Source organism: Lichenostomus cassidix, chromosome 11 (assembly GCF_008360975.1).
Source record: "Lichenostomus cassidix isolate B80296 chromosome 11, HeHo_3.0, whole genome shotgun sequence".
NCBI lineage: Eukaryota > Metazoa > Chordata > Aves > Passeriformes > Meliphagidae > Lichenostomus > Lichenostomus cassidix.
In genome coordinates, this window is record NC_139492.1 from 10,841,304 (window position 1) to 10,862,316 (window position 21,013).

General features: G+C 42.3%; 1 protein-coding gene and 1 long non-coding RNA gene across 3 annotated transcripts; one reads left to right on the forward strand and one right to left on the reverse strand.

Moving 5' to 3' along the window:
* Window positions 1-371: 371 nt before the first annotated feature.
* Window positions 372-20,713, reverse strand: RBL2 (RB transcriptional corepressor like 2). Its single transcript, XM_085071863.1, has 22 exons — window positions 20,439-20,713; window positions 19,061-19,191; window positions 17,660-17,860; window positions 16,884-16,948; window positions 13,443-13,571; window positions 12,392-12,552; window positions 12,222-12,286; window positions 11,321-11,507; window positions 10,487-10,653; window positions 9,753-9,862; window positions 8,770-8,873; window positions 8,276-8,413; window positions 7,917-8,081; window positions 7,228-7,339; window positions 6,374-6,646; window positions 5,621-5,892; window positions 4,871-5,047; window positions 4,624-4,695; window positions 4,120-4,231; window positions 2,872-3,074; window positions 2,543-2,707; window positions 372-2,138 (listed from the first exon to the last, which is right to left on the reverse strand). The coding sequence occupies exons 1-22, from the start codon at window positions 20,631-20,633 to the stop codon at window positions 1,968-1,970; spliced, it is 3,375 nt and encodes a 1,124-aa protein (XP_084927989.1). The 5' UTR covers window positions 20,634-20,713; the 3' UTR covers window positions 372-1,967.
* On the forward strand, window positions 5,046-10,354 carry LOC146432300 (uncharacterized). 2 transcript variants are annotated; one of them, XR_014854541.1, is made up of 3 exons: window positions 5,046-5,476; window positions 7,719-7,848; window positions 8,726-10,354. It is a non-coding gene; the product is annotated as an uncharacterized LOC146432300 (long non-coding RNA). The 2 variants fall into 2 exon arrangements; XR_014854540.1 differs by having other exon boundaries at window positions 7,719-10,354.
* Window positions 20,714-21,013: the final 300 nt, after the last annotated feature.

The window sequence follows — 21,013 nt, forward strand, 5'->3', positions numbered from 1 at the left end:
AGGAAATAATTCTGCAGTCACTGGGTGTGTGAGATCGTGTGAAAAGCTCCTGCAGGGCAAGCAGAGCAGATTGTTCTGGAGCCCTCCTGTGCTGTGCAGTGACAGCCACCCTCCTCCTCTCCTGTGCCAAGGGAGCAGCAGCTGGAGCTGGGGCATTCCCTGTCAGGCCCTGCCTGCTGCCTTCTGATGGAGCAGCAGGAACAACCACAGTGACTAAACCAGGGCAGGAGTAAATCCTTTCCCTTGTGGTGTGACTAAGACATGTGATTATTTATTTATTTTTAAACCCTTAATTGCAGTGTGGGACTGAAGTCCTTGCTGCAAACTTTTCGCCTTTGCACATACAATGCTTTTTCAGCAGAACAAAAAACTGTGAGTTTATAAAGTCTTTATTGAAAAATACAATTGCAGTATTTTCATACAAAGTGGAGTAAATGGAACATAATAACAAGAATTGTCTGACACTTCCATAAATATTTTTACAGAAACATCTACACAACTTCTAGACTTCAGCTTTTTGTTACGCAGGTAAGAAAAAACATGTTTTTATTTTACTTCAGTGGAATTTACAGTGGAATTAAGTCTTAAATTTTCCTATTATTCAGAAGGGCAGGAATGACTGAAAAAGAGAGCTTTTAGCTTTTGCTTCCTTAGGAAACCTGGAACCTGAGTGTGCCACATATTACATGAAGAACAGCCCCTCCCCAGCAGTGGACTGGCATCCTGTACTGTGGGAGAGGGTTGATGCTTTCCTAACAAGTCTGGTATTTTGGAACTATTTTAAATGAAAACAAGTGGTAAGTGTGATATGTACCACCTGCTGATCCTGTTAGGAGGGGAGAGATTTCTCCCAGGCAGCCTGCTTTAGGCCATTTAAAAACACCAAAGCAAAACACAAAGCCAAATCCCCAAGCCCTGTCCTTTAAAAACAAACAAAATATTGAAGTATATGTTTTAGGAGATGGACACCACCTTCCTGCTGCTGAGTGAGCAAGGGGGCTAGTGCCTGACTATCAAGAAAAGCAACAGGCATATAAAATTCCTTGAAAAAAGCACACATCCCTGGCTTCCTGCATTCATTGCTGCATATACATTGAATTACAATGAAATTCTTAATGCCATTTACTGACAAGAGGAGCAATGGGATGTCAGACTGAAATAAATACAAAAGTCAAATTGTCTCAATACAGAAAGACAGCTGAAGTCGGCCTTTGCAAAAAATATTCACATTTAGAAAGTGCCATTGCAAATATACAGCAAAATTCATCTGCATTAAACATGATGCTTCACAGCCCCCTCCCAAGTGTCACCTTGGGAGAACTTTTAGACATTGCACAGCTCAAGCCCACCAACACAATCACCTCCCTTGGTACAGCAAAGGGCCACACATTAAAGCTCAATGCTGTGATGATTCTCAAGGGCACATGGAACATCCTGAATAGGGGCAGAGTCCATCCATCCATCCATCTTCCTTCAGGGCTCAAAACACTCCTGTTTTCCAAGCAGAACTGGACTGTGTGAGAGTGTTACTCCTAAGCTGTTAGTTTGTGGAGGTGGTTAGTGAGGAACCCCAGCTGCTCCCTGTGGGTACCTTGGTGCAGTGCTCTGTGCTGAGGCACCTGGGCCTGCCTGGCCACAGCTGGTAAGGGCTGAGGGCACTGACTAGAGCAAAGCTGTCAATATCTGCTGCAAGGTCCACAGCTGGGTTAGGGATGTGTTCTCCAGGCAAGGCTGGAGAGGGGTCACTTGCCTTGTGATGAGCTTAAGCAGGGCCTGGGGTTGTGTTGGGAGTCTGAGGTGGATCCTCCCCATCCTGAGTGCTGTCTCTCTGTGTGCCCTGGCCCAGGCTCGGCACAGTCAGCAATTGCTGGGGCAGGGAGGGTGCTGGGGACACTTGCCAAGGCCCAGTGGGTCCCTGTGTGGGCTGAGCAGCCCCAGCAGAGCAGGGAGGGAAGCGCTGTGCTGGCTCAGTGAGACCCTCGGTCATTCGCTACGTCCTGGAGGCGTCGTAACAGAGCTGTGTGATTCTCCTGGCAGATTCGCTTGGCTGGGGCTTCAGTTCCATCTTCCAAGAGGATGCCTCTCTTCTTTGTGGGTGTTTCTCCCGTTCGAACCATGCTGTTGATTTCCTTTAGCCTCTGGAGGAAGAAGGGGGGCAGAAGAAGGATTAGCTCTCACTCTTTTGTGACTACAGCAATATGACATGAACTGTTGTTAGGTGCATTACAGTGGGACTGCACAAGCTCTTTTGTGGAGATCTGTACTGTACTGAGGTACTTTTTTTACCACTGTACTGGTCTTTCTATTAGCAGAGCACATTAAGTCTTAAACTCAAGGCAGTTTGGTGTTTCTGCATGCAGAGCTCAAAGGCCCATCCAGCCCTACAGCTGTGACAGCTACACAGGCAGTTTTATGAGCCCGAGGTGATGATGGATGTCAAGGTAAACAAAACATCGTGTTGCAGTCTGCTCTAATTGCACTACCAAAACTGCAAGACAGAATTGAGGAATTAGAAAATCAAACTGAAACCTTTTAGCCTCACCTTCGAGGGGCTGCTGCTGAAGTAGTAGAATATTTTCTCTTGGGGAGAGAGGGCAGACTCGTTTCTGTGTGGCGAGATGTAGACGGGGTGGTGCTGGGAGAGCTGCACTCTGCGGGGAGAGCCGAGGCGCACGAAGGGGTATGGCGACAGTGGGGGGGAGTCTGTCTGCTCGGAGAGAATGGAGAACTCAGCAGCTGCAGCCTGAGCTCAAGGCTCACTGCAGCAAGGCTTTTCCACGGATATACCATCCACATGAACAACAAGTGCGAGTTTTGTCGTATTATTAGGCCAGCTTAATCTACCAAGGAACAGCACAGAATGTAACTTACCGCATTGGAAGTGTACTTGAGGGCAAAGTCTTTGATCTGCTCGATGTAGACGTTGTTGTAGAACTGGATGAGGTCCCCCCGCTCCTCCTCCTCGGTGTCGCTGTTGGGGCCGGTGAGGCGGGTGGGGGTCGGGGGGGCGCTGGAGGGCTGCGGCACGGGCAGGGTGCTGCTGGAGCGCATCACCGGGCTGGAGTCACGGCTGCCTGCAGGGGCACAGCCACACTGCTCAGGCACTGCCAGCCCGGCAGGCACTCCCACACACTCCTCTGCACACACACACAGCCAGCCCCCCTTGGGAAACAGGGACAGGAACCTGCTGCCACCAGCAGTGATGTTCCTTCTGATGCCTGAGCGTTTTCCCTCACACAAAAGCTTTGTGTTGGTACAGGCAAGACACACCTGATTTCTAACTTCTTACTGGATAAACTGCAAGTTATTTTATGTAGGAGCTGAGTTGCATGACAATATAAAAAGAGCTAAATCTCCATTTTTCAGCATTTGTGTTTTACTTCTAGCAGTAGCTCTTTCCTGTTGCCACCTGGCACAATTTCAAGTAAAGAATGGTAGTCTTTTTCTGTCAGTAGGAGAAACAGTTGGCTTGGTCATACTTCCTGGTAATTTAATGTGGGAAGTTGCAAAATATATCTGTTTTTTTTCTCCTCTCACTGTGACAGAAAATATTCATACCTACAGCTAATACCATCATCAATTAACTATCTTGAAAACTGCTGGTAGGAATACAAAGCATCACTTCTTCAGTTGGCTTTTTAGAAGTTAAGTCAAGGAAAACGTATCAGTTTGCGTATCAAGGAAAGAATCTCCAGAGCTATGCTGAAATCAGTACTGTGGGTGATGTTCCTATCTCTGCAGACAGACAGTGCTACAAAAGAAACTGGTGCAGCTCTGTGGTTGTGGTAAGAGTAACTGTCAACCTGGGCTAGCCCAGATTTCCTCATTCTGCAAAGACTTACTCTTTGGTGTGTGAGCTAAACTCAGAGATCAGGCCAGCACAGCAAATTCCCAAGGTAAGTGCACAGGGGGAGAGATTTGAAACTGTCAAGAGTGGGCACAATAAAAACCTTGAATTATAGCAACTCTTAAATGTTATCAGTGTATTCTTAATTGTGTCTAAGATTACCAAAGCAGGAACTGTTTGGGGTGGGAGAACACAAAATCTGACTCTTACTTTATGTGCACTGTCTTGGAACTGGAATTAGACCCAAACACGTGGCAATTGTAATCACTCACTTCTCTCTTTGCTCCTGTCTTTGCTCCTGTCTGTAGGTGAGTTCTGCTGGCTGCTGCTGTCACTGCTGCCTGACTGGCGGCGGCGTCCCTTAATCAGGACACTGCGATAGACCTGCAGGGACACGGAGCAGTGTGACCAGGAAGGGTGGGGCAGTCACCCAGGCAGGGAACAACTGCCTGCATGACATGGCTGCTTCCAGAAACTTCACTGTGATAGCAAACTGCTTCTTGCAGGGCAAAATACAGCCTCCTAAGAGGAATAATATCCCATGGGCACTGCCTACTTAGGTTTTAAGTAAAGACATTTTCCATTTCAGTTATAATTTAGCATAAAAACCTTTTGGTAGTGCAGGATTTGGGATATAACCACTCCCTTTTGAGAATGGCTCACAGATTGCATCCCCTTAATACTAAATGCTGCTTTGCAAAGCGATCTGTTCCCAAAATAGAAGGAAGGCATTTAATAAACCAGATCCCACATCGTTAAACAGCGACTGTGCTCACGTGACTCTTGGCTTGCGGCTGTGTCCGGTAGCAGCGCATGATGTTCTGGAATGATCTGTCTTCATTAGTAACCTAAGGGGGATGGACAGAAAAGATTCTCAGTTTTTCTCCAGGTTTTTGTATTTTGTTCTGTTTGGGGGTAGTTGTGCATGTGTTTGTTGGTTTGGGGTTTTTTGAGGAATTTTAATGTTTGGAGTATTTAATATTAAAGGAGTTTTTGTTTGCTTTTTCTTTGTTCACACTTTACCTTAGTCATGACATAGATGGCACACATCAGCAGCTGATCCAGGTGTCTGTCCATCATGATTTCAGGGCAGTGCACCAAGGAATACTCAAAGCATGTCCAGATCTTTTTGCGCAGCTCATCAGACACATCGAGTTTGGCACAGAGATCCCTCAGACGAACACTGGCCAAGTGATACACCTGTGGTAATGGACACTGTGCTCAGGGCCACAGCAACCCTGCTTTTCTGACCCAGCAACAGAGTAGCTCAGACTTGCACACCTGCAGAACTTGTGCAAATGCTAAGCCAGAAGAATAATTTAATTAAAATTTAACTTTTTTAATTACAAGGCACAGACATTCTCAGTAGTGGTGTCACTGCTAGGAAAACATTTGCTTAAATTCTAAGCTGTCCTGAGCACAGAAGGGGCACTGCACTGCCTACAGAAGCCACTGTATTGATTAAACTGGAAAGTCTCAAAAGTGAACCTCTTTCTTTGGAAGAGCCTTCAAGAAAAGGGACACCTTTAAGAACCTGCTGGCCAAGTACAGAACCTACTTCACAAGTCCTGATGTCCAGCACACTCCTTTGCTAGTGAGAAGTGGCCTGCAGGAGAAACTACTCTTCAGGTATGTATGAATAACCAAAGGTATAGATTAATTTTAAATTTAATATGGTCTTATTATTACAACCAGTAAGTATATATATTTTTAAAATTACTGCAGGTTTACCAAAACAAGAACTAAGCAAAGCAAACTTAGATCAAAAAGTACCTTTCTGAAGAAGAGTGACAGTGAGCCTGTCTTGCGAGGCCTGGCAGCCGTGGCAGTGAGGTGCTGGGTCTGTCTCTGCTCTCCAGGGGAGATCTGCTGCACTGTTAACTGGCCTGGCAGCTGCAGTGCTGCCCCAGTCATCTGAGTGTTCAGGGTGCCAGCCAGAGTCTGGGCACTCAGAGGCTGCATGGGCCCAGACACAGCCTGTGGCTGGGTACCTACATTCACTTGGACTGGGAAGAAAGTTATTCCTCCGTTTTCATTGGCAATACCTGTAATTTAACAAAGAGTCAAATAAGAGCAAGTTGTGTGGGGGATGTGTGTGTGTGTTCGTGGGTTTGAGGTTTTTAAAATAATTCAGTAGTACTTTTATTAGCTGCTTAGAACTATATATTTAGTATATTGTATATTAAATTGTTAAATCAAAATACTTTGAACTCATCATCATGAGAGAAGAAGATAATGAAGCTGAACTAAGGTTTTCATGCTAATGCAGCTTTCATCCCATGCCAGTTCAGGAAGGAGGGCTTACTGAAACAACTGTTTTATAAAATAGATGTTGGCAGTCAGAACATCCTTGTGCTGTACACGTTCTGCCCTTAAATTCTGCTCATCTATTCAAACAGTTTTTGCTACTTGTGAATCCTTTAACATACTTTTTTGAGGCCAACTGTTCCCCCCTCCCTCCCTGGCTGTGTACCAAGACTCCGATTAGAACAAGCCTGAATCGTTGTGCAGCAGCTTTTCCCTCACCTTGCACAGGTATAGTCACTGTTTGGCCGTTGTTGGCTGTTACAGTGGCCGTTGCCACAGTCACCAGGGTCTGGCCAGGCACCGGGGTCACGGACACAGCGTCAGGGCTCATGTTCTGCACAGGCACTGTGTTCACCACGGGCTGGGGGGGCACTCGCACCGGGGTGCCACCCTCGGGGGCACTGTCATTGTCAGCAAACAGGCGCCGCCGCGTGGGGTTGGCCGTGGGAGAGCTGTACCTGTCATACAGGGTGGCTGGAGGGGAGGAAAGGCCTGTGGAGGAAAAACACACACACATATATATAAATATTTAACTCTTGTTATAATCCCTTGTTATACAAATAGGTGATGGAAATCTAATGCAAACCAAAATATGTCAGGCAAAGCTCTTCAGGAAAAATTTTTTAAAACAGTAGATTGTTTTTAGAGATGACTTAATCTTCAATAATGCTGTGTTTAATATCTTTCTAAGACAATGTATTATATTTCTTGTGGTGAAAAAATTTAGAGATGTCACATAACTAAATACATAGTGGAGTTTCTTTTCTGGTGCAACAATAAAGGAATTCAATCAGAGCTTAGGTTGTGTGTGTGCACATATAAATACTGTCTAACATATACATACACATGCTGTTCATATCCATCACACAAAAACACCATATCAAAGCAGTGTTTTATTAACACCGATACAATGAATCCATCACTCTGATACAACTCAGTGAGCTGCAATAGAAATACCATTTACAAATGTGTTTGCAGCTAACTGTACATTGGCATTAAAGCAGCTTCCTTCCTTTCATCATTTAATCTTAAGTAGGCAATGCCCAGCATGTTCTGCTTTAAAAAAACCTCACCTTTTCCCAGTCCTCCACTTTCAGCACGAACCTCGTTTATTCGCCGTGGTGTCAATGGTGAACCTACAACACTGTTCCCAGCAGATCTCTCAAAGTACTGAGGTGGCATTACCTAAAATATTTATACTTTTATTAGAGTGTTTGTATCACATTAATGACATAGCAAATTTTTAAAAGCTACTAAACTACAAATTTTGAATAGCAAAACTCTGTGGAAAAAGAAAAGTGACAAACTTATCCTAAGCCCAACTCGTGTAACAAAACCAGTAGTGAGTAGTGATTGTACTGCTCTGAAGATGCACACTGTAATAGTCTTTCTGTGACTAATTTTGTGCGTACTTTTTACCATGTTTCTTGTCTAATAATCTTTTCAAGGGTGACTGGTCCAAACCCTCCCTACCTGACCATTTTGTTCACTGTTCTGCTACACTGATTAAATACTGGATAAAATACTGGGTGAGAATCATCTCTGCTGCCTGTCTCTGTTCCAGATGTCTCCACAGAGATGACTCTGACCAGGCCAGAGCACTGCTTTTACTGCACTGCACTTACTGCTTCCCCTGCACTGATGGGCTGGGATGGTGGAACTGCTACTGGGACATGTAAAGCTTCTCCTTCAGGGTACAAGGATCTCTCTGCCATCCTGTCTGATTATGAAAACTATGTAACATGTAGAAAGATGTGCTCACCTCTTCACAAGTAGGAACTTTGTTTTCATTCTCTCTGATCCTGTCCCACAGAATGGATTCCCGTTTCCATGCCATACTTTCCAGGATCTGTTCTTCAATGTGGTTCAGGTGTTTTACTACTTCCCGACAAAGGCCATCCTCTGCTCTAATGAAAACCTCAATTACCTGTGCAGTGGATAATTATGATCAACATAATGTATTTGTTTCATACATTATTTCTAAACAAAGATCTAATTCCAATTCCTGATTTTGATGGAAGGAGAGACTATTAAAAATATCAAGGCTGCATTACTATGCTGTCATACAGGTCAGTAAGCACTCATGACTTGATAAGCATTTCTGGCTATCAAACACATTACCTTGTAAAAATGATACACTGGAATGTCAAATACTTCGGTGATGAACGGGAAGTTTCCAGGTGGGTTGTATGTAAAGGTAATGATCTCCAGGCAACATGCCAGCAGAGACCTGTGAAACACATCTTGCTCCAGTATTGCCTGCAAGAGTTGCAAATTTTAAAGCTTGTTTTACAGTGTAACTTTAGAACAATAAAACACTTTTTTACTGTCTCAACAGCAAGGTTCTCAAGCTTATAAAAAGTGAAGCTATTTTGTAAGAGACAGAACAGAATTCAAAATGAGCCATCTTTACAGATTAAAAATTTCATGTATCTTTGTGCTTGCAATCACAAATAATTTCTTCAACATTTTCTCTTCCACTGAGATATACTCACAGGGTTCTTCTCAGAGATTTACCCTCATTTTAAATAGTGAAACAATTCTGCTCTACATCTGTGTTCTTTTTTGCAGGTTCTACTTTAAAAATAAGGAGCCCTTTGATTAGTTCTCCTTACAGATAAGTCAGTGTCTCCCAGTCTCTTCCTCTCTTGCTCAATGACTGACTCCAAGACCTTGTAGTACAGCATCTCAGCACGACGAAAATGTTTACTAGCAACATCTGCAGGAAGTTTAAATAGAAGCAATATTGTAAAATGCAATAAAAAAGTATTATATTCTTCATCTTCAGATACAGAGATACAACAGTAACTCATCTGGATTTCTGTGCTGCAGTGGCTACAATACTTTCAGGACTAAACCAGTTAATTTGAAGCTGACATAGAAATCCTTCTACACTGCACTGACTTGTGAATGCAGAGCAGAGTAACTTGCTACTGAACCCAGGTGTTGGTAACATCACCATGTATAAGAAAAATCCTTAACACTGCTATAATATATACAATTCAAATTCAGAAAATGCATTGAAAAATATACCTGTATGGATCCAACCTGCACTGTGCAACAAAAAGCACTGAAGCAACTAAGCTGACAAGAACAAAGGAAGGCCTTCTTAAGAAACAAGGCCAAGAGCATCTTCCTTATAGTCAATCCATCTTCAGGCACTTCAGATATCAAGACAACTTTGCAAGTCATGTTTCTGTGTTTATACTGGCAGGATTTTAATACCTGTACTAATCCATCCTCATATGTAAGCCAAAATTGCTGTTTGGTTTTTAAAGACTACAGTTACTCAGATCTTCCTTTACCAGCACAGAAATCCATGCCATCACTAATATTCTTATATTTGATGGAAAAACTGGTACACTTAGCAGTGCTTTTCATTTCACTTCTCTAGTACTGAAAGCCTGATCAAAGTCTAGTGATTCAAGCTAAAGCAGATTATAAAACTTTACAGAGCACTGAAATTTGCTATGTCTTAAGAATACAGCAAAAGGCAAGAGAAGCCGAAAAGACACTTGCGTATGTAAAAGTTAATTACAAGAGATGGATGTGTTTGCAGGCATTTAATTCTTATCTGGATAAGGAAAATGTTTCCTACCTTTGGAAAAATTACTGAATTCTCCTTCAGACTGTGTGCTCTGACAGTACACTTCATGCATTTCTTTCACTCTATTTGCAATGGATTGAGTAGGATCTCTGGAACATGACCTGAAAATAAAACCTAAACATTTTCAATATATTATTCCTACTAAGACTAAAACCACCCTATTTTTTTATATATTGAAAGCATAAAAATGGAAATATATTGCACAGCAATTCAAACAGACCCGTATGTGTGTAACTGCAAAACAGCCACAGCATATTATTGTATATACTGCAGAAACATGCTCATCTTTTCATGATCAGTGGGAGATATTTAAACAGCACTTTCCACATGACATAAAAATTGTTCTAAAATACATTGTTCCTGAAGCAACAGTTTATCCACATGGAGAATAAGGTTTGGTTTTCTTCTCCTGCAGTATGGAGTGATTTCCTAGGTAGAGCCATTTGTTAAGCAGGAAGAAAAGTCTTGAAAATTTTATACTAGCAACTTGTGGTTAGAGAAGCTCAGAACTGTTGGGTTGTAAATCATGGGTGTTCATCAATCTCTAAGGACAGGTGTGTCTAAATAAAGAGAACAGTCCTTTGAAATGTAAATGTCTCTCTGGATTCCATTTTACTCCAGGAGTAAAAGACTGTCTCACATTTTCAATTACACTGTTCAGCACTAATGTTTGTTATTAAAACTAGAACAGAAAATAGGATTATTTGGCTGAACATCCAACTTACCTGAGTATTTGCTCCAGATTTTCACTGGGGGCATTTTTCAGCCCTGCCAGCATCGTATGCAGGCGGCTCAGGCTGTAGGTTGCTATGGAAACAGGTGTCACATATGGGTTGCTCTCTTTAATGTACTTGCGGCCAGTAAGGGGGGTTGTGATCCTAAGTGATTTGGACTGAAAATAAAAGAATTACTACATATACATATGCACACTATTATAAAACTCTGATAAAGGTCATAACCTAGAAACATCAACCTGCAGAATTCTTACTCTGTGTTACGGAAAAAAACAAGGCTTCTAATCAAACAGCCCAAACCAGACCACGATTCAATGAAGAATCTGTCTGTGCTGCTCAGATGTTTGCATCAAACAGTTGTGTATAAACAGAGGGGATGTGACCTATGCTGAAATGCAGATGCTGGAAGTGAAGTGTGAAACAACTGGACCAATCTAAAAAATGCCCCCCCAGACCCCAGTCGTCCCTTCCTATCCCCTGAGTAACAAAGGTAGCTGTAGTTCATAGTAAAAGTGTACTGAGCCAGGGTTTCATTTCAGCAGGGTTAACCTTTAATAGGGCAAGTCCTTCTGATCAGCACTTTAGCTTATTTACATCAGATCAAGCCATCACATTAAAACAATATAACATCAAGGATATCCCTTCAAATTACCTAACCACACAATGACTTATTTTAACAAACACATTACTTTCTTCACCATGTAGTCTAGCTCCCAATATTCCTCCCATTTTCTCCCCACATTCCTAGGTGTTTTATTTCTGTCTCCATAGGCTGCCAGGGAAGGTGGCATATAAAAACAGCATCACAGACCATGCCATACTCACCCTGTCAAAATGCTGCTGCAAATTATGCTTCACTTGTACCCTTTCAGCTGTTTCCATTCCTGAAGGTGTGTTTAAGCACCTTGTGAGAGTTCCAATTTCTTCATCTGCATCCTCACCGAGGAATATTCGCTCATCGAGATTTCCCACTGACAGCACATACTCCTCATAGGCCTTGTTGATGGCTTTGCTACAGCAAAAAGGAAAGACAAGAGACAAACACCCTTTATTTAGACTGCTCTGTTCACCTGCTCATGGAATGAACACAGTTCTGGCCTGGGGGAAGTCTGCTTGAAACTTCTTTTGACCCTCACTTAAGCACTGAAGTTCCTTTAAGATCTACAGTACCTTAAACATGACAGTGGCAAGGATTTTATTTTCCCTATGAATCTGATGCCTTGCCACTTATCCAGCTGCAGGAGAAACATAGTAAAATACTGAGAACTCCTGTTTTCTGGAAACTCCTCAAAATTCACACAGCATCATATCATGAATGACACTGAACCATTTCTGTATCATTGAAAGAAAGTCCTACCCACATATATCTCTAAGTTTATAAAGAAAAAAAACTCCACCAAACCAAATTTTTCTCTTTGACTTTCTGCTCAGTGTGTTCCCACACCTTTTACATAGTAACTCTTTGAGTTACACAAGAAATAAATTCCAAGAAAGAGAAACATAAGAATAAAAGCAGGCATGAGGTAACACCATCCTGAAGCACCACTGCTCCTACCAACAGGCCTCAGCCCACAGCACTGACAGGAACAGAAAGGCAGTGGTGGATGGACATTGGTAAATACACCAGGCAGTTGCCTGGTATCAGTACTAAGCTAACGTAACAAGCCAGGTGCAGTTGTGTTACAGAGGGACACTCATGCAAACCAAAGCACACACTGTGACTTACACACTATCTCCAAAGTTCCCAGGATCTAGAAAGCCAGTCAGATTCTCTTCTTTTCCCTTTAACAGCTGTAAGACAGTGAAGAACCAAGGATGAGCATTTCATTTCCTAGAAAGGTTCTGAAGGTAACAAATAAGGAGAGATTTTTCTACATTACAGATTTACTGACCAACCTTTTTGTCAAAAAGCTTCCGAATATATGGCTTCCAAAAATGTTCCTTTATACCTTTTGCTTCTAAAACTAATCCATAATGTAAAGAACACAGCTTTTCAATGATGCAGGGAGGCTCAGATGATACTTTATAATCCTTACTATGGAAGTCTTCAGGTAGACCTACAATTAAGAATACTGTATGATTTAGTTTTGCAAATCCACATCCTGTTTTCTTATTAAACTGAAATTCTATGCTGTGTAGTCAAGGTGGTATTAAATTAAAACAGTAAACTAATTAGTTCCCTTGAAAGAATTACTAATTACATAATGCCTACTCAATTGGATAATGTTATCAAAAGGAAATTTTGAATTAGAGATAAAAATACATTAGCGACTGAGTGATAAAAATTGAATTTATCAATTTTAATAGGAAAAAAATCAAACGCTTGTGAACTACAGTATTTATTTGAGATAATGGTCCCAGGTCACACCTGAAGCACTACAAGTAAAGGCCAATAATGTACAGCACTGAAAATGAAATGTAAGTCTGGGAAGAGTTACATCAGAAATTCAGTGGAAACTTCGCACTATTCATTTGCATTTGTGGTTATCAAGTCAACCTGCATTTCCATTCTCTTCAGAGAGAGAACAGCAGCAATCCAGAAACAAGAGAGAAACAAATCTCACGTTTGAGCCCTGGATCTTTTTGAACTGCTGCGTCACAGGAACATTCCAATCCTACTGTGTCCAGTGGTGGCTGTGTCCTTATGGAGTTTTTCACTGACATTAAACCCTTATCAACTCAAATTATTATTCTGGAAGTTCCTTCAAGGGTATTTCCACAATACATCAAATTCTTGACTTAAAGTATTATCGACAAAATTCACTAATCTGTTATTACATACTACATTAACATAAATGGAACTGCATAGCCAGATACAGAAAATATTAATTCCCCTGTATTTCAAATCAGCACTGTTCAACTTGTTCTCTGCCACATAGATTCATACTCATTTCAGGAGTCTTAGAAGTTCCTGCAGACTTCAGATGGATTTTTTTTTCCAACATACCCTTAAAATTAGGATTCAGGAGTTCTTTACGGTTAGGACACTGCAGAGCATTTCCATACACTAGATCCAAAGCACATAACAAGAGATGGTAGGAATTGACCAAGTCATCACTGATCATAGGAAAATTTCCTGCAATATTAGAAAGACATAACACATAAAATTAGCATGGATTTAAAAATTTTTTAACCAAGAAACTGCTGATGTTTGCATTACAATGAATAATGGAATCTTGGAAATACAGACTTTGGTGACTATAAATATCTGGACAGCACAGCAGTAAAGCAGACTCACACTTAATAACATATAGCAAATATAAAAGTAAAGTATTTTTTCAGAAACAACAGCAGGTATGAAGAAACTCAAATATATTATGCTGTTTTGAAACCAAACCTTACCAAAATGTTGATAAATACACTGTTGCTGCTCCCTCATTCCCAGTAATCTCATTAACCAGTGCATAAATAACTTGAAGCAGCGCAAACTGTATAATGCAAACTGCCTCCAAGAAGAAAAATCTGCTTCCATAACTCGGGCAGCACCAGCCCCACTGCGTGGTGGAGTTACATCCTTCACTGGATTCCCACTGCAGCTGCCCAAAGCAAACCCTGCTCTGAAGGCCAGCAAAGCTTTGAAGGGTTCTGAGACTCAACGTTTCCCCTTTTACCTGATTCTGCATTGCTGTAAACAGTTGCAAGGAACTTTAACTTTGGCAAGGCTAGACCCAGGTTTTCAGATGTCTTAGAAACTGCTGCCTCCTTCAGCCCCTGCCCCTCACTCTCCAAGTCAGGTTTTGGGGTTTTTTTAATCAATCTGTTTACTTACAAAAATTTTGCTGGGGGCATGCTCATTATAAACAGTAATAAATGTAATTTTATTTCTCTTGTCCTTTACAGAAGAGCTATAATGTGCCTATCTCTGATCTGGTTTATTAAGTATTTTTAATTTATGATCTTCCTGCAGAAGAGTCCTTGTAACCTCTTCACTGCTTTAACACCTTTCACAAAGATTACATTCAGAGTCATTACTCTTTACAGAACTCATTTATGTTTATGATATTCCTCTAGAGGTGTGACCATACCTAAAAACAGTTTTGCAAAATAAATGATACAATTAATTAATAACATAAATCACAACTTCATTAATTTATGCACAGCATGATGTTTCTATTACTCCTTAAATACTAATAACTCTTCCACTCTTTCCCCCTCTCCTTTTTTCTCAGGGAAGTTCCAAATCACTTAGCTGAGCCCACTCTGAAAAACAGGTTTAAATTCTTGAAGAAATCTATCATACAGGAATAAACTCACTTAGAACACATCCAAATGGATATATGATTAGACAATTTTTCTCAATTATGCTGTTATTTTTCTACCAGCAACATACCAGTTTGTTCAAATTTATGTTATTTTCTGCTTCCATGCTTGTTAGATGAAAAATAATTTAAATGCAGATAATTTAAACTATTTAAAATAATGAACCCTAGATGAAATTTTAATTAACTTTACCCACTTATCAGTTATTTCCAAATCATTGAAGGTTCACAGCAAAGCAATGAAAGTCTTAAGTACTATTAGGTAAACTTTAATCAATAAAATTCTCAAAATAACTGTCATAACATAGGTTCAATTTCACAACCATGATAACTACCACAGCAATCATTACTGTCAGCACAGTAAAAAATAAATATAATTTCACAGTACCACTAGCTCCATAGTAATTTCTTGTTGCTGACATTTCAAACAATGGCTTACTGCTCCCTTTCACAACCTCGTACCAAAAAATAAAACACAGTTATCTCAGTGCAGCAGAGATTTTTTTTCCCATTGATTTTAAAGAAAGAAATAAAAGAGTTTAAAGAGCAATTCTTACAAATAGTATGTCAGAAGTGCAGTCCCACTAAAGCAAGTGGCTCCCTCAGAGTGCAGGGCACGAACTGAAGGCAATGGTCTGCAGAACAGACAAGCCTGGGCCTGCCACTGATGTGTGGTTGCTGTGATGAGGACTTACTGCCCACCCCCAAAACACACAGAACAAAACCCCACACGAATACCTAGTGCTTTAACAGTCAACAATCAATTTCCATTTTTGTGCTGCCACACTTTAATAATCACTTACTAACTTTAGAGCTTCTATATACTGTAAATTATTCTTTTTCTTGTAAAATTCAATGAGATGTGTTATCAACATGGTATTCTCCATAAGGGTAGTTAGTATGTATGAAACTGCTTGCTAATTAAGATGTAGTGAATCAATGATGCAGTTACTCAAACACATTAATCAATAATTTAGCAACAGGAACACCCATAAAGTCCCTCTGCACCTTGTCAACCACCCAATCTTCCCACAAAATGGGGACTTCACAGAACAGAAAAGAATAGTCTGTGATTTTTCAGACTGACCCACTTATTCTCTCAGCTGCCCAGCTGTGCTGAAGAAGTGAAGTCCTGACTGACTGGAAATAAGTACCCTACTAACTCTCCTCTGGGCTCAGTGGTTGAAAATCATGCTGTGTTTCAGGGCTGAGAGCACCATACTTGTTTAGCAAAGACTTCTCTTGCCCAGTAAGGCAGAATTACAAAAAGGCACCTTCTTCATAGGATAACAGAGTGCTCCAGGCAGCACTTGTACCCCAGCACAGCCTTCTTGACCTCTGTGCAGGGATGCAGTGCTGAGGGTCCAGTACTGCTGCCAGGAATCCTCAGCAGTGTCACACAGCATAGAAAGAAAGGCTTTGTAAAAAAAGTTCTGTGCTGAACAAATTAGTGTCAGGCCATTCAATATTACCACAGCCTACTCTATCCTATCCTCAAAATCATCTAGTTAAGGAAATCACAACACACGGTAGGAATCTTAACAGTGATTCACTTTTAAATTTGAAAAAACACATCCTATCACACACCCCAAAACAAAACAAAATTCCTTTTATCCCTTTCCTTGCAGAAATTAAAATATTGGTTTTCCTCTAATACATGTTATATAATGAAAAAAAGATCAAATTACTGGACATTATCAGTGGATCTGAATCTATAATGATGCTCTTTCCATGCGGAATATCAATCCCATCTTTACCTTCCCCAAAGCACTACTTCACTTATACATAACTCACAGTGAACACTCATCAAAGCAGGACTTGAAACAAGGCCTAGGGATGTAGAAACTCTTTAAGACACAGGTTTGAAGAAGAAAGATTTCAGACCATTTGTGCTATGACTGAACAACTGAAGCCTAGAACGAGGATTTAATCCTGTTCCCTCCTTTTCCTCCCAACAGTCATTACCAAGAAAAACACCTTAAACTCTCTACTGTTCTTGTAAGCTTGAAGGCTGCTTTTACAATAAAGGTTATATGTACACTGCACCTATTTGGAGTTTTAAGGACTGATACAAAATAATGACTAATAAAACCATGTCTGTTGTATTTAATCCCTTTCATATCTCTTACCTTTTGCATGAACAAACAGCACCCAACAAAACTGGAAAACTTCAGTCACAGTACATGGTTGTCGTCTTTTGGAGGAAAATATAGCAAGAAGACAATAAGCTCGATGTATCAAAAATGGTAAAACATCACACAACAGTCAACAATTCAAAGGGAAAACTAAGCTTTACTGCAGTGTGGCCAAAACCTTACACCCTTTCCCACAAAACCCTGACTAAAGGTAATACAGAAAGATGCACACAGGTTTAGTGCAGGCAAAATTGGAACTCCAGTCTCAGCTTGCATTAATGGCTCATTTCCACAGCACTCCTGATCTAAACAGTAACAAAGAAACAAACCTTCCACTCTAAAGTAAAATATCCACAAGATCTGCATGAAGAAATATGAAGAAATCCATGAAGGTTACTGGGCAGTGAAAGAGACTGAGACATACTAAGAGTTATTAAAGCCATGCAGATCATTAAAGCATCAAATTCTTGCCCTCTCTCCCATCACTGAAATACTAGTGCTTCCCTCGTCTACAGGCTGATTGAAATCTGTCCCCTCTCCCCCACCCCCCAAATCATTAGAAACTCAACAGCTTTGGGATTTCCTGCCCCTGTCAGATCTGAAACTGACAAAGATTAAAAAATTACTGCAAGCAAGGAGAGACCAACTCTGAAATTATAAACAAAACTACAAAAATACTGTCAAAATACAACTGGAACAACTAAGAAACTTCATTTTATTTTCACCAAATTAATGCTCTAAAAATCAGTCTGGAAATAACCGAAACACACCTCTGTTTTCTTCCTCTCTGTTGACGAGGTTGATCTTCTTGAGGATACCTGAAAATGTCTTGAAAAATGGGCTCATACTTCTTAAAAATGACTGCAGAAACTGTAAAGTTTCTCTCTAATCTCTCAGTTCGCTCCCTGAACTGGGATGGTAGATTTGCCATGTCTTCCCACTTCTTCATCTTGTTAAAAAACTCGATCAAGCTGAAAATACCGAATGGGTTAGATGTGAAAGGCAGTTTGTTTTCCCTGCAGAAATAAACTCTACATTTTCAACGGAAGTGCAATTTCTACTTCCCAAGCTACTGATGAAATGGTGGCATTGCAAACATGACAACGAACACGGAGCCAGTCCTTCACCCATAAATGCGGATGAGCTCAGACAGCTCAGTGAAATATTTTTAGATCCTCGGCTGATAACCACGTTAACTATGTACTCACAGGTCTGGCATTTCCTCACAAAGACAAAATCAACTCCAACAGTCAGATTATTCTAAAATCAGATTTGCCTCATTTTTCTGAATAATTTATTAAATTAAATAAAACAAACTGTGAGGTCTACAATGCCAAGAATATTCTACAAAGTAAAAAAAACCTCTTAAGTTTTAGTAAATTGCACTTTGCAAATTTGGCTTTAATTCCTTTTCTGTCTCTTTATCTAAACCTTCCTTTTCAATGTTATTAGTCTTTGATAGCCCAGATCACAGAAAGTATCAACATTCATTTCCCTGAATTTCTGATTTGGAAAACAAAAGTTATAGAGAAATACTTTTGCATTGTTTACACCATTAGCAATGCTTCAACAGTAGAGGGAATGGGAGAAAAAGTGCATAAGAACATTGTCTCTTCTTTTTTGTGCCAATATACTGAATTTTTAGAAAACAATGAGATTGCTAATAAATGAAGTAAATTGTTTCAGAAGCTTTTCTTTATTACTTTGTGGACATAAACACTTGACAAAAAATTATTAATCAGATTCTGACCTCATTTAGTCACTTTAGTAAGAATATATGAAAAGTGAATTTTCTTATGCAAAAATGGAGAGAAATCATGTGAATATTTTCACAGTGAACAAGAAATAGTTTCTCATGTGAGAAGTTCACACTTGGCACACTCCAAAAATTGACTGCTCTTCAGTGACTGGCTTCTTTCTCCTTTGAGTGAAGGAAGTCAATCTCTTATTTTGAAAACTAGTGTTTTTATGAACACAGCACTGAGTCAAAGGAGTTACCCTACTTCTGTGGCACTGAGCTATACAAACATTCCAGTGATACAAATTCTGTCTTTTAAATTGGGAAACAAGAAATACATTTAGCTTTTATTCATTATTTCCAAATTTCACAAGGTGATAAGAACTCTTTGAGATTTTGCAAGTGTTTAAAAATCAGCAAGAATAAAAGTTACCTTTGGTCTGAACAGCGCAGGATTCTGGTTAAAGATACATAATTTCCTTCCGCTGTTCCTCTGCTCACAGTTGGAATTGCTTTCCTGCAGGCCACGTACAAGGCACAAGCCAGCCAATGCATGTCATTTCCCTGTGAATCAAAACATTAGGCATCTAAAAAACCTCACTGGAAAGAAAAACATACTTTTCAGCTACCCCAAGATCGGGGAAAAGAACTGTGTCCTGAACAGATAAAGTTCAACCAGTGACAAAGTTGATTTGCCGTTTCAAAGTTCTGTTGTGCTTTGGGTTTTTAACTGCAACAAAACAGGTGCTAAATGGACACTTAACACGGAACTGCACCACAGCTAAAGTTACTAGTTACCACTGTCAATTTCACACTTGACTCAAAGTACAGCAATATATTTTTAGTGTTGTTCTGCAGCATTTTGTACTGCTCTGATTTTTAAGACAAAAAAAAAAGAAGCTACAGTTCTTGCTACCAAAACATTGCTCTGCCCTGAACAGACAGTAGGAAAAGAAAAGAAAAATATAACTTCCATTTTGCTCTGTATTACACAGCAGAACAATAAGTCAATCTGAGAAAGACAGAAATTAATTCTAATGAACACTTGAAATTTTATTCTCTTTTGATCAAATAGTATCAAATAGTAACACTTCAGTGGGAAAAGGACGGGTGAAACAGGGGGCCAAACTGCATTCGATGCCGTGGTTTTGTCGGGTTAGGTGATGTCACACGCTCGGGGCCAAGGCAAGGCTCCTTGCCGAGCATCGCAGCCCGTCTGCGATGAGACACAGGTGTTTCCCGAGCAGCATCCCTCCTTCCCCAGCACCGAGCCCTGCCCCGGCTGCGGAGCCGCCCGGACACGGGGAGGGCAGCGCTGGGGACACCCCAGGGACTCCCGAGGCTTATCTCCAGCGCCACCTTTACTGTAGGAAGGCACCGATAAAAGGCGCCTCCGACGCTCCGCGGGCGTGTCACCGCGTGTTCCTGTTTTCAGAGCGACGTGACCAAGCCTTTACCTTTTACCCTTCACCCCTCAGCCCGGGCCGTGCCGCCAAGCCCCTCATGAACACCTCTTCAGTGCGATCCCACCTGCGCTGGGCATCTCCGCGGGCCCCGCGGGCCGAGGCCACTGTGCCGCTGCTCGGCCCAGCTGCTGGCAGCGGAAGGACCGCAGTAGTTCCATGGGGACACTTCCATTTTTAACACCTTTCCGCCGCTACGGCTCCGAATAGCGATGTTTATTCCCGGCCGCCCGGGCGGTGCGAGGGAGAGGCCGCCGCGCCTCAGGGCCGTCCCTGCCCTCCGCACTCACCCCCCGCCTCACGCCGGGCTGCCCTGGGCCGGCCGGGGCCCAGTCGCCCCTCCCTCACCTCCAGGGTGTAGTTGCGCCTCATGCTCTGGTAGCTCAGCCAGGCCTCGGCGCGGGCGCGCTCGTCCATGTTGAGGCTCCGGCACAGCTCCTCGTAGCGCTGCCGGGTCTCGCCGTCCTCGCCCGGCGGGGAAGGGGCGGCGGGCGCGCCCCCCGCGGGCCCCGGCTCGGCCCCGGCCGCCTCCTCTCCCGCCATGCCGCGCCCCGCCGCTGGGGGGCAGCGCCGCGCTCCGCGCACCGCGCCTGCGCCACCGCCCCGCGACGCGCGTTCGAATCCAAACACCGCGGCACGGGCGCCGCCCCCGCCGCGCGCCGCGCCCGCTCATTGGCCCGCGGCGCGCCCGCCCGCCCCGCCCGCGCGCAGGCGCACGGCGCGCGCTCCTACCATGCACCGCGCGCGGCGCCCCCAGCGCGCGCACGGCACGGAGCGGGAGCGCGCCCGGCGCGCGAGGCCCTGGGAGGGGCGGGGCTGGGCCGTGAGGGGAGCGGGCAGGGAGCGGGCGGGGAGCGGGCAGGGAGCGGGCAGGGGTGTGCACCAATACATACACACAGAGGGAGGGGTGCGAGCTGTATGTA

What these genes read in the sequence shown, in the direction of transcription:
- RBL2 (XM_085071863.1), bottom strand. Translation starts at nt 20,633, where the DNA reads ATGGCGGGAGAGGAGGCGGCCGGGGCCGAGCCGGGGCCCGCGGGGGGC. An exon ending in AATCTGGAGCAAATACTCAG is followed by an intron (nt 9,863 to 10,486) that starts GTAAGTTGGATG and finishes TTTTATTTTCAG; the next exon opens with GTCATGTTCCAGAGATCCTA. An exon ending in TCAGCAGCAGCCCCTCGAAG is followed by an intron (nt 2,139 to 2,542) that starts GTGAGGCTAAAA and finishes TTCTTCCTCCAG; the next exon opens with AGGCTAAAGGAAATCAACAG.